At 41.5% G+C, this 13,500-nt stretch overlaps 1 protein-coding gene across 1 annotated transcript; it reads left to right on the top strand.

Moving 5' to 3' along the window:
• The first annotated feature begins 237 nt into the window (after window positions 1-237).
• Window positions 238-13,133, top strand: LOC125641010 (pancreatic alpha-amylase). The gene is made up of 12 exons (XM_048860290.2): window positions 238-432; window positions 4,657-4,727; window positions 5,765-5,980; window positions 6,670-6,816; window positions 7,048-7,245; window positions 8,159-8,389; window positions 9,386-9,519; window positions 9,607-9,729; window positions 9,824-9,923; window positions 10,166-10,287; window positions 10,397-10,522; window positions 12,600-13,133. Exons 3-12 carry the CDS (start codon window positions 5,813-5,815, stop codon window positions 12,787-12,789), a joined length of 1,539 nt encoding a protein of 512 aa, XP_048716247.1. The 5' UTR covers window positions 238-432; window positions 4,657-4,727; window positions 5,765-5,812; the 3' UTR covers window positions 12,790-13,133.
• The last annotated feature ends 367 nt before the right edge of the window (window positions 13,134-13,500 follow it).

Below are 13,500 nucleotides of genomic sequence, written 5' to 3'. Positions count from 1 at the left end.
CACCTGTTAGAGCCTTGGCAATGCAAAAATATTGAAAAAGATCTTGTTTCACATCAAACCTGTGACCCTCTGAAACCCCCATATTCACTACTGTCATATAATTATATGTTTTGTACATGTCTTGTGAGGTATCAGTCTTGATCTGTTGAACAATAATAACCTGTTGGATTGTATGTACTATCCTTGTACATGAAGGTATGAAGTATTACTACATGTGTTACAGAAATATGTTGTGAGGTTGGGAACACCCACAACCAAAGATATGGCTACTCGGCATTAATGGCTCATCAACACACAATCCACTATCCTAGAGACTTCTCTGAGGAGGCACATACATCATGGGGGCAGACTAACCCGCATCATAGCAAAGATCTGTGCAGCAAGCTGGAAGAAAACAGAGACAGTGACATCATCACTTGGCACACAGTACAGGTGAAAAAACTTGAAGAACACCAGCAAATCTATTGGTTAGCAGGATGGCAAAATAGGGAGGGGATCAGTTTCTGCAGCATGAATTACATTTTATGCAACCTTACCTTCTTAACATTGAAGAGTTATAATGAATTAATTAAATAACATCAATGCAATATTCAAGTTACATATGCAAACGTAAGTGTCAGGAAATGTTAACATTAAGACTCCCATCATGTAAATTTGTTCACATTGTTTAAATATATGCTTTAATAGACAATATATGCAATTTAACTAGTCATTAAAGATGGAACAGCATAACTTTTTTTCAAAGTATACAGTTCATTGTCAGGTATGGTAGGCTGCAGCACTACTGGATCCCCTACCAGGACAGTTGGTGAAAGCAAGAAAAATCAGCTCCTGAAATAGTCTCTTTAGTCTCGCTCATTGTGAGTGGGACTCTTTTGGGGGGCAATTAATTTTACAATAATGTTTAAAATCTCTCCCTGGGGAGGTGAAGGGTATTTGAATCACATGTTCCATCTCCCACATTCAAATTGTTGCCGCTCCTGGCCTTCTCCTGGTTGCTGTTTGGTCCTTGCTGTGAAAATTAGCAAGTGAGCTGGAGGGATGGGGGGGGGGGGGGGCTGAGAGCAAGTGATGGAAGGAGAGGGGATGGAGTGAGCGGGGCGGGGGGCCCTTGGAGAAGGGGTGGGGTTGTGGGAGCAAGTGTGTTGGGTTTTCTGCTATTAGAAAATTGGCAACCCTAGTGTGTAGCGGGGTTGGGTGGTGCTCCCTCCCCTGTGGGAACTGGCCCAGGCCCCTTTGCACCCTCTCCCAATTTTGCACCGTGCCCCCTCATGGGGGGCATGTCCCACAGTTTGGGGATCATTGCTTCATCCACCCACTGGCCTACAACAACAATGCTCCAGGCCCTCCAGACACCTTTCCCCAGCCTACTTAAGTCTGAGACAGGAACAGAATAGACTGAAAAGTCCTGCAAAGCCACTAGAGCAGTGGTTCCCAAACTTGTTCCGCCGCTTGTGCAGGGAAAGCCCCTGGTGGGCCCGGCCAGTTTGTTTACCTGCCACGTCCGCAGGTTCAGCCGATCGCGGCTCCCAGTGGCCGCGGTTCGCTGCTCCAGGCCAATGGGAGCTGCTGGAAGCAGCGTGGGCCGAGGGACATACTGGCCGCCGCTTCCAGCAGCTCCCATTGGCCTGGAGCAGCGAACTGCGGCCACTGGGAGCCGCGATCGGCTGAACCTGCGGACGCGGCAGGTAAACAAACCGGTGTGGCAAGTTTGGGAGCCACTGCACTAGAGAGGTTTGTGATGGAGTGAGTAGGCAATTATTACAAGCAGTTTGCTGGGCCCACAATGAGGCATGACCGCTAAGCCCCTCAGGCAGAGGACAGCCTGACTCAGTGATAAAGAGACTAGGTTTAGTTTCAATTTTGGTCAAGTCAGGCAGTTAGAGACCTGTGGATACCAGTATCCTGGGAGGCACAGACCCAGCTGGTGTTGGCGACCTAGAGCCAGGTGAGACCATAGGTCCAGGAGCCAACTCATCGTACTTTACGAAGGCCCTATTGTTTTCTTTAAGCCAGCCAGTGGTTGCAGCGTTACTACACACATATCCAGCTGCCTGGTAAGGTGCCAGGAGCTGAAATACAGCTGTGAATGGTGGAAGGGGGGGAATTTGTTGTATTATTAATGTTTTAGCATTTAACATTTTTTGTCTCTGGAATCTCTGTTGCCTCTCCCCAATAAAGTCCCCCTTTGTTACATTGTTCTTTGTGGGTGTGACATTGAATTTGTTTAGGGTTCCATTATTGAATTCTATTTCTTATGTTCTGGGTCAGAAGCCTTGGTAAGAACAGGAGTATTAGTCATTTTTCCAAGGGACAGCATCCGCTTGTGTCCTAGGCACAGAGAGGATGCACCTTGGTTTGTGGCACCAGGCAGCACAACAAAGAACCTAGGTTGCTACCGTTGGGGTTGGGGTGGGAGAGAAGACCCTCTAACTAGCAAGCATCAGGGAGAAGGCTTGATCCACATGAGCCCTTGGGAGAGCGGATACACCAAGTTATTTATTTTTAAATACTAAAAGCCGTTTGTGCTGCCTTTCTGCATTGACAATGTTTTGAATAATATTAAAAATAAAGCATCATCTCGTACAGTCTATGATGAAGCACTTGTGTTAAGAAATTCACTAAAATCTGTACAGCAGCCTATCTACAACGAGACTGGTTTTTTCAAAGATAAGCTTTTGTACTGCACCCATCTCCATGGTAGCTGAAAACCTACAGAATTCCCAGTGCCTGTGATTGAAAATTTCCAAGAAAATAAAAGTAAGCGTGTGTGTGTGTGTGTGTGTACGCACGCACGCACTTCTACACTAGATGCTTTCTGCGTTAAATAGTAAGTGAAGCTTAGATTTTTTTTTCCACGTTGCCTAAGGAACTTGGCTTGGTAGTTGGATGTCCAAATGCCTTAGTCTGCTTTGAAAGGCAGATGGGAGATAAGCACAAAGAATACCAGTCTTTATAAATGTTTTTGCATATCATCAGAAGGCTGTTTTATTACATCAGGGTCAGAATGGTCCTACTTGGATGCATGCTAGGCATCTACATTCCTCTTGCATCAACTAATTTGAGTTTCTCCATGAGGGTTTAGCTGCCTAGTTGAGTTTAATTTTGTGGCATCCATGTTAGAAATTGTAGGTCAAAATATTAATAGAGTTTTAAGGCCAGAAGGGACTTTTGTGATCATTGTGTCTGACCGCCTGCATAACACAAGCCATAGGCCTCCCCTAAATTAAGTCCAGTTTCAAGGCCAGTAGCTGTGGTTGAACCAGTGCATGTCTTTTAGAAAAACATCCAATCTCGATTTTAAAATCTCTAGTGATGGTGATTCCACCACAGCACTGGTACATTGATCCAATGGTTAATAATTACCCCCACTGTTAAAAGCTTGCACTTCTTTTTTCTAGCCTGATGCTGGCAATTTTTAGCCATTGGATCTTGTTATACCTTTTGTTTGCTAGACTGAAGACCCCCCCCAACCCCCGTATCAAATTTCTGTTCCCTATGTAGGTACATTGGGGATCAGATTATAGCACTGGCCATCTCAGCATTTAGGTTTTTTTTAGTTTGAGTTTGGATTTAAAAGGTAGGTGAATTTGACCAGTTAGAGAATATATTTTTTATCTATAGCCATCACAGTAACATATACTGGCTGTTAGCAGTTGGAGGCTTACTGCTGGAAAGCGGAGCCTGCTCTCTGACAACTTACTGTTCTTGTGATAGGTTTCAGAGTAGCAGCTGTGTTAGTCTGTATTTGCAAAAATACAGTTCTTTTTTTTTTTTGGTGATGTAGCCAGGCTTGTGTGTTAGTTGCCCGTGACCAATAAATTCCTGGTAAAAGAATGAGTCTCACAAAGTTTCTCAACTTCTGGCTGTCATTCATTCACATTGTTAAGCTTTCCATCTTCCAGAGTCTCTTTTGAAGTTTAATACATTTTCTTCATATTTACTTTTCTATCTGTTTACTAAGACTGTGGAATTTTATTACTCTTTGTTTTAGTGGGGGACTATGATATGATGCATCTACTTGAAATTCATATTGCCTTTGTCTTCACTGCAAGAACAGATGTTTTTCCATCAAGATAGATATCTTGTTAAAAGATATCTATTGGTAAAACCTGTTTCAGGGTTTTTTGTTTTGTTTTGTTTTGGTTTTTTTGCAGTAAAGACATAGCCATTGTCTCTCTAAAAACCTGACTCACGCCCTCCTTATATCTGCTGTATCATTTCAGCTGGTCTGTTCTGTTATTTCCCTATTGTTCTGAGTCCCTTCCACATTTTGGCTAAGATTTGCTCTCTTTCTAAAAGATAAGCTTTAGTTCATCCACAGGTTTTTGGGCTTCATGTCGGATTTTTTTGTGAAATTTGTGTTCTGCATTATGCAGAAGGTCAGACTAGCTGATCCCAATGAGCCCCTTTAGCCTTAAAAAGCTATGCATTTATAATTCCCTACGACCTCTCAGGCCTCTATCAGTCCAGGTAGTAAAATATTAACCAAAGTCGCATTAACCTCTTTCTTTCTGATTCTACTCAATTGTTCCCACTAAATCAATACGGAAGAAATAAGGGTGAATTTAACTTCTGTGACTATAGCCTTGTTGATCACCAAACTGTTATATATGTTGGGATTCCTTCTGAGCTTTTACCACTTGTTTTTTCCAGAATGCCTTGTCAAGTTCTGGGAGAACATTTCATCCAGTTCTCTGGGATCCAGAAGACAGCTTGATTCTCAGGTTACTTTATGAAGCATGTAACTGCTCTTTGCATATGCTAGCCAGGCCTAGATGCAAGGGTTTTAGGTACAGGGGGATACCACAATTCCAATTCATGTCATACCACACACCACCTATCCTCGCTACCAACATCTATACTTGCATGGAAAGATCAATTGCTTTGCAGATTGCATAAGATATGCTTATCAGTTCAGGGTGTTTCTGACTACATTGTCTACTATAAACATAGACACTAACTAGTGTGGTTATCTCCCTTATTTACTGTAAAGACAGTCACAATAGTTAATTGTTTCAGAAAGTACATGTTTGGGTTTGTTCAGCAATTACTGACTCAGGCATGTCTTGGCTTAATTTGGGACTGCTCATGTCAGCTAAGCCAGTGCTACAATAAAGGACCCAATATGCATTTTTTTGCAACCCACAAAACTACAGAAAAATACAATTTCTTCAAATATTTTTAGGCTACAGGGAAAAATACATTTTAAAACAGCCAAAGCACAATGCCACCTGTGTATCCCTTGGGGCAGTATAGTTCCATGCCTTCCCACCCAAGGACTATCTATCCTATCTGGCAGCAATTTAGCCCTGAGAGAGAAATTCTGGACTTTTCAGAAATCATGGAGCCCTCTAGAGGTGCAGTGCAGATGGATGTTTAATATTAAGTATTTCTGATTCTATGCCATTGATGCCTTTTAGATCTGTGAGAGCGATCCTCCCAGCTTAGCATTTACTCCTAATTATTGAAGCCACTGACATGTTCATATCTATTTTTAGTCAATGAGTTTGTGTCCCCATGTGCACTCACAGATGCCAGAGACCTCTGGAAAACTGTGTTGCCACCCTTAAAAAAACACACAGAGGCCTAATTTGTTTTATTTATAGTTAAAGTTTGTTAGCATGAGAATTTGTTTTCTCTTCACCTGTTGAGCACTTCAGACACAATCAGATAAAATGACAAATGGCTAGTTAACCAAATACTAGGCAGTCATGTGAAATATGTCACATGTAAACGTAATGTGAACTGTACCCTCTTGCAGGACTTTAAAGAGCCAGTAAGAAGACCACAAGCCCTCACTTACAGCACAATGAAGGTTCTTCTTCTGCTAGCAGCTGCTGGCCTTTGCTGGGCACAATACAACCCAAATACAAAGTCTGGGACGACGTCTATTGTCCACCTATTTGAATGGCGTTGGGCTGACATTGCTCTTGAATGTGAACGGTATTTAGCACCCAATGGATTTGGTGGAGTTCAGGTATGTAGCCTCTAATGTTAGTAGACAGTAAAATTTCTTCATCTTTTGGCATTATTTATTTACCAGAGTAAAAGGTCTAGTTCACAGAGGACAGGCACCAGAGTTACTATCAATTAAAATCGGTGATGGAAGTAGGAAATGTTGACAGGTACGTGCCTAGACCAGTCATTTTGAAGGGGTGATTTTACTTTGTGCCCACTGGGCCAGATCCAAAAAAAACACATGCTTTCCACTATGTGTCATTTACATTCTAATACCTCCAAGTACAAAGTAACAATTTATTTCTTATTTACTATCATTTCAGACATATTTATTCTCCAGTGATGTGCAAAACCACTAACACTTGTCATCTCCATTGAAAAAGAAACTTCTAAATTACTTCAGTCTCCCAGGGTGGTTTTGTCTTTCTTTAAGGAATCTGTCCTTAGGTACCTTTTGTGAGATGGTGAGCTCCTTTAACTCCCATTGATTTCAATCCGAGTCCTCCCAGGATCAGATCTTGTGACAGCAAGCTCCTTGTGGGAGAGAGTGGGCTGGATTACGGTGTAAATCAGGAGTAAAACTGGTGTCAGTGATCTGTGTTTGTGCTCCTCATGTGTGTTGTACAGCACTGAGCACCCTCTCTGCGCTTATACAAATAAATGTCAAAATAATTACTAGTTTATGAAATGATGTCCTTTCATTCCCAGATATCGCCTCCAAATGAAAATATTATAATTACTAACCCCTGGAGACCCTGGTGGGAAAGGTACCAGCCAATCAGCTACAAACTGTGCACACGATCTGGAAATGAAAATGAATTTAAAGACATGGTGACCAGGTGCAACAATGTTGGAGTAAGTGTCTGTGGATTTCCTCCTGGTGAAATAGTGTGGGGAGAAATAACTGATTTCAGATCGGAATAGCTGACTGTCCTATTCCAAATGAAGGGAGAAGGCTGCAAAGAAGTTAGAAAAGGTGAAGGGATGTAAATGGGAGGAATAAAAGGTGATCCAGTCAGCGAAACTCACAATGTCACTTCCCTCTCCTTTGTAAAAACAAACTGAAGTGCAAACATTGCTCTCTAGGTTCATATTTATGTTGACGCTGTAGTCAACCACATGTGTGGATCTGGTGGCGGCTCTGGAAATCATGCTACTTGTGGAAGTTATTTCAATGCAGGGAATAGAGATTTTCCATCTGTCCCGTACTCATCCTTGGACTTTAACGATGGTAAATGTAAAACTGGAAGTGGAGAGATTGAAAATTACAATGATGTGAATCAGGTAATTTCTATATAAGTATCTGGTTTTACTTTCCCCTCCCTCCTATCTTCTTGACTAGTCTTTGCTGTTGGATGACCATCTTAACAAGGAAAAAAAAATAACAAGATCCTTGTCTGAGCTGAGCAGTATGCACTCAGTACAAGAAGGTACTTAAAGTATGTGCCTAAATTTAAGCATGGGAGTATGACCATTGACTTCTCTGATGCTTAGAGTTATGCGCCTATTTATGCACCTGTTAGTTACGTAGTTCTGATCGCCCCTAACTGATGAAGACACTGTTGTGTTCAAGCTATTGCCTAAGCATCTAAGGAACTTTCAGCCTAATCAGTAACTATTAATGGGAGACCTCCTTAGAAAACCCACAGTTCCGCAGCAAGTGATGCTGGTAATTCAGTAGGTGACAAGCCAAATTTAGGGATTTTAGCTCCTTGTGTTTGCTAAATTCCATGGTGCAGTCTCCCTTCCTAAATTCACATTGCAGCTACATTTGCAGACAATCTTCTTCACTTCCTGGCCTGACCCGAGAATCACACCACCTAAACATAATACATTCCAGAGTACATTCTTCTGTATTGACTTTGAAGGAATTCTATTCAAAACAGGTTTGGCATGTGGATTGAACTGGTTTAGTACATGAAATTAAAAATATGTTAAAAATGAATGGTTTCAGAGTAACAGCCATGTTAGTCTGTATTCGCAAAAAGAAAAGGAGTACTTGTGGCATCTTAGAGACTAACCAATTTATGTGAGCATAAGCTTTCGACAGCTCACGAAAGCTTATGCTCACATAAATTGGTTAGTCTCTAAGGTGCCACAAGTACTCCTTTTCTTTTTTTAAAAATGAATATATTTTAATCAAAAATGTATAGTTTGGCATATGACTCGGTGATATCTCAACTAATTTTTAAAACAGGTCCGTGACTGCCGCCTCGTTAGTCTACTTGATCTTGCCCTGGAGAAGGACTATGTGCGCTCAAAAGTTGCTGAATACATGAATAACCTCATTGATATTGGTGTGGCAGGCTTCAGAATTGATGCTTCCAAGCACATGTGGCCTGGGGATATGAAGGCATTTTTAAACAAACTGAAAAACCTAAATACTCGATGGTTTTCCTCAGGAACGCAGCCTTTCATTTACCAGGAGGTAATCTCGTTTTCTTAATTTCACTCTGTACAGAAATGGGTTCTTTTATATAAAAATACAAATACAGTATGGGCTGGATCCTGCAAAGCACAAGGTTTTAAACACTCTGGACTCAATCTAGCAGAGTGCTTAAGCATAGGCTTAACTTAATAAAGAGTACTCAGTACTCTTTATTAAGTTTATTTATCAAAATCATGCCCTATATGAATGAAAGATTTAAGGGCTAAATTTTAAATTATTTAATTTTACATGATCATCAGTTTGCATATACAAATAAGTGCTTTTGTTTTGAAATCAAACTGTCTTCTGCATGCAGATATTTATGCATTTGCTCTACACAGGTGCAAATGATGACACAAAGTCTAAGGAAGTGGCAAATCAAGCAATAATATTCCCTATGGAGTCTAACCTTTGCCACTTAGGAATCCCACTTTTAGTCTTCTATGCTGACACGGGAGCTTTCCAAAACCCCTTGGAAATCTTAATTGAACAGTTTTCCAGGGCTTTTTAATATGTACAGGTCTAGGAAATTCTAGGAAAGTTAACTAACTTCTACTGCAGAGCCAACAGAAAGACCATAGCATTTATTTTGTGTAGGCTCTAAGCTGATAGAGCTTTGATTTAAAAAAATAAAAAATAGAATACTTTACTCTCTCTAAATGGCTGTTTAAAAAGTTGACACTAATTACTCACAGTAGAAAAAGTTTGGGGCGGTTTTTCCTCAAATGTCTCTCGAATTCTCAGACTAAGCTTTCTGGCACCAGGGCAATTCTTTTAACACCCACAAGTGCTAACCATGCTTGCTATATACAAAATAAGACATTTGCAATGTTGTTCATTACATTGAATTTAGGTTGCTTTAGGTAGTAACAATAAATGTGTTTGGTTTACTTGCTCAAATTATTTCTCTTATAATAGAGACCCAGAACTAGTGTTTATTGTATTGCTTTTTAAATAGCTAGGAATGTGTTAACAGCTTTTTCTTACTTCTGCTAGGTAATTGACTTGGGTGGAGAGGCAATTAAAGCCAGTGACTACTTGGGAAATGGCCGAGTGACTGAATTCAAATATGGTGCGAAACTGGGGACAGTCATCCGCAAATGGAATGGAGAAAAGATGTCCTATTTAAAGTATATAGCATTTGGATTCATTGTTAGATTCCTGCAATAGTTGAAATAGTAGTGTCCATGTGTTTGACTCATTGTTTGTTTGTTTAGGAATTGGGGAGAAGGCTGGGGTTTCATGGCTTCTAACAGAGCCCTTGTCTTTGTGGATAATCATGACAACCAAAGGGGACATGGTGCTGGAGGAGCTTCTATTCTAACCTTCTGGGATGCCAGGTAAGGAACGCTGTTGGCTGTGTGAGGTTCTTATTACTTTTCTCCTAACAAAGACAGTGTATCTTCACACGTCTCATTACTCTTTGGTTTACAGACTATATAAAATGGCAGTTGGTTTCATGCTTTCTCATCCTTATGGATTCACACGTATAATGTCAAGTTACCGCTGGACAAGAAATTTCCAGAATGGAAAGGTAGGTTTCTAACAGTTGAAAATAAATTCACAAGACTCTTAGGATGAACTTCACCCCTGTGTAGAGAGACAGCACTGGGTCTATGCACTACTTAATTCCCATTAACATCCTTAGGGTAGGAGTGGTATGAATAAGCCTTGTGTTGACTCTCTGAACAAGAATGAATGCTATCCTGTTTCCTATGTATGGCCTTTTTCCAAGATAGAACATTTAACTTTTATAATTTTACATTTATCAACAAGGATGTTAATGACTGGATAGGACCACCAAGCCATGGTGATGGTTCAACCAAAGCTGTTTCAATCAATGCAGATAGCACTTGTGGCAACGGTTGGGTCTGTGAACACAGGTGGCGTCAAATAAGGTAGGACACTGTAGAGAGAAATTAAATAAAGAGGATGCAGTTTGCAATATATCTTTAACTGAAGTGAGGATATTTCAACTGAAGTCAAGCCTATTTGTTGTATTTTCAGGAACATGGTTATTTTCCGTAATGTGGTTGATGGCCAGCCTTTCTCAAACTGGTGGGACAACGGCAGCAATCAAGTGGCTTTTGGGCGTGGTAACAGAGGATTCATTGTCTTTAATAACGATGACTGGTAAGTGGGAGGAGTGAATATCTTCAGAAACATGATAGCTACAGAGAGGATATGTGACAACTTTGTCATGGGACAGATCTTGGCTTTTACCTGTTGCAAATCCAAACCTACCACCTGCCCTCTCCCAGAAACACTTTTCAAAACCCAACATTAGCTTCCTAAGCAACACACCAGTCTGCCACTGATTCCTGATCACTGGATTCATACCCGGCAGTGAAGGTTGGTCAGTCAGGAATGCATGACCATGCAGGTGTGAGAGGTAACTAGCCATGAGCTAAAAGGTGGAAAGAAATGGGTGGAGATTTAACATGTCAGTAATAAGTAATATGTCAGTCAGGTTGGGATGCTCTCCAAAAGGCCATGAAGGTGGGATTGGGTTAGGTCTGCAGAGAGGAGAAGAGTTGATGACTAGATTAGATGATTATAGGGATGGGATTCTCCGCTTTTGAGCACTATTCACTGAATTGCTCTTGGTGTTATCCGTGTTAAGGTTTGAATCACTTCAGTTAAATGCCTCCCTCTCCAATACAAAAGGCATTTTGTCCCCAGCAATGCCTTCAATCCCTCTGGATATTCACTAGAGTCTTTGGGGAGTCTCATAAGGGGTGGCAGTTTGTTAGGATTGGTGCTGTGCTCTTCTTGGCTCCTCTCATGTCAGAGGTGCAGAAAGAGACTTTGGGAATTTGAGACTCAGTGGAAGCCATAAAGAGTATGACATTGCCAGAAAAAAGTCCTATGAAATCCGCAGTCTGCCAAGGTGCATCAGTGGGATTATCAGAAAAGGTCATTTCGGGTGAGACTTAGGGAGAGGGAAAAGAACAATATATGTACAGAAGTGATAATGAAAAGTCAAAACATTGAGTCTGAACTAAAAACTGAACATGCTATCAAAGCTGGTAAATACAGTAACAGTCTGAGTTTGTGTTCTCTTATTGCTAGGGGCCTAAATTTGCCCTGGGAGATGTAAGCCATGTCTACACTACAGGCATACAGCTAGTGTGCTGCAACTGTGCAACAGTGTAGACACTTCCTACAGTGACAGAAGGGATTTTTCCACCACGGTAGTTAATCCACCTTTCAAAGCAATGGTAGTTATGTCAATGGAAGAATTTTTGCATGGTCCTAGTCATGTCTACGCCAAGGTTTAGGTCGGCTTAACTATGGTGTCAGTGGAAGGATTTTTCGCACCCTGGAGCAATGTAGGCAGGCCAATCTAAATTTTAAGTGTAGACCAGGCCTTAGGTGAAATTTCTGTGGCTTCAGGGGTGGTTATGCCTGTTATGAGAGTAGTATCCCAGAAATATATGCAGGAGTGAAAGTAATTTAAGGGACATACCGGTATGCAGGGCGGCCGGGGTCCTGAGCAAGGTGGGGAGGGCCTGGGGCCAGACTCCCCCAGCCAACTCTTCAGCGGGGCCTGGTGGCGATTTAAAGGGCCTGGGGCTCCTGGCTGCCACCGCTAGTGCTACCCCAGGACTCTGGCAGTGACTTAAATTTAATCTTAAAATTGCCGCCAGAGCCTCTGGCCACCGCCGCTACCCCAGGGCTCTGGCAGCAATTTCAAGGGCCCAGGGCTCTGGCTGCTGGCACAGTAGTGGCAGCTGGAAGCCCCAGGCCCTTTAAATCGCTGCTGAAGCCATGGGGCTCCTGGCCACCACTGTTATGGTTGGCTGTATACCTGTTCTTGCAGTACGGGCTTACTTGCACCTCTGAATATATGAGGCTTTTGTTCTAATGAGTGACAGGGAACTCCCTGTCTGATTCATGCTGACCAATGCAAGGCTTCATGGTGCCGCAACCCTGTGAACTGCCTTTGAAGACTGCCCTGAACCCTTTGAATTCATCACTGTTGCTCTTACTTTGGCTAGAGAAGTCACAGTAGACTGAGTATGCTTCCAATACCAGCACTCCCAATCCCACTGGCCAAAAAGAGTAAAAGACCAGACAGAAGACTAAAACCCATCTAGCCTTGTAGTACCATCCCATGGGCCACAGGTTAGCATGACATTTGCAGAGAAATCTGTATTAAAGAGTCTGAATTACCACTTACTCCTTTTCAATCTGTTTTTATACATAGGTGGTTGAATGTAAATTTGCAGACTGGCCTTCCTGCTGGCACTTACTGTGATGTTATTTCTGGGCAAAAGGCGGGCAACTCCTGTACTGGAACAAAAATCTCTGTTGCTTCTAATGGTATTGCCAATTTCCAGATTAGCAACCAGGCTGAAGATCCTTTCATTGCAATTCACGTTAATGCTAAATTATAAAGTAAACTAGAGGCATCTCTTCCCTTGGTCATTCACCTAGTACTTTTTGTTCTGTGTAGCACACCACAGTGAATGATCCTTTAATTAAGAAATAAATGTTACTGGAGCAAAACTGTTGTTACACTCTATTTCATTAATGAAACTAACTATTTGTACTATCAGTATGTAACTAATAGGGATGCCAATACAGGTATATAAGCAGCAGTGTAACTGGCCAACAGTATCATTTACCATTAGCAGTACTAGTTTGTTTCAGCTGGAGCAAAGGAAAGGACACTGTAAAGAAGTGTAAGTGAGCTATAGCTCACGAAAGCTCATGCTCAAATAAATTGGTTAGTCTCTAAGGTGCCACAAGTACTCCTTTTCTTTTTGCGAATACAGACTAACACGGCTGTTACTCCGAAAACTGTAAAGAAGAAATTACATTATAAATTGTACTGTCATAAATCCAAATCTGATACATGTACATACACCACTAATATATTTTTGAATAATGAATTTAAAGTAGTGAAACTGGGTGAAACAAACACATACCCTCTATTAAATTATATGATGTCTGTCACGCTGCATGGAGTGGCTCACAATCATGAATGCCTACTTCAGGGAAGACTGTCAAAAACCAGGCAGACACCCCATACTGGTAGTGCGTTCTATAATTAGAATTCACCAGCCCAGTAGTAAATATGAACTGTAACAATCTTATCATGGACA

This window comes from Caretta caretta, chromosome 8 (assembly GCF_965140235.1).
Source record: "Caretta caretta isolate rCarCar2 chromosome 8, rCarCar1.hap1, whole genome shotgun sequence".
In the NCBI taxonomy this organism is placed as follows: domain Eukaryota; kingdom Metazoa; phylum Chordata; order Testudines; family Cheloniidae; genus Caretta; species Caretta caretta.
This window is presented reverse-complemented; position numbering and strand designations above follow the sequence as displayed.

Excerpts from the sequence above, each read along its gene's own strand:
- LOC125641010 (XM_048860290.2), top strand. The coding sequence starts at position 5,813 with ATGAAGGTTCTTCTTCTGCTAGCAGCTGCTGGCCTTTGCTGGGCACAA. Across the intron at positions 6,817-7,047 it reads CCAGGTGCAACAATGTTGGA|GTTCATATTTATGTTGACGC; the intron begins GTAAGTGTCTGT and ends ATTGCTCTCTAG. Across the intron at positions 9,924-10,165 it reads GAAATTTCCAGAATGGAAAG|GATGTTAATGACTGGATAGG; the intron begins GTAGGTTTCTAA and ends TTTATCAACAAG.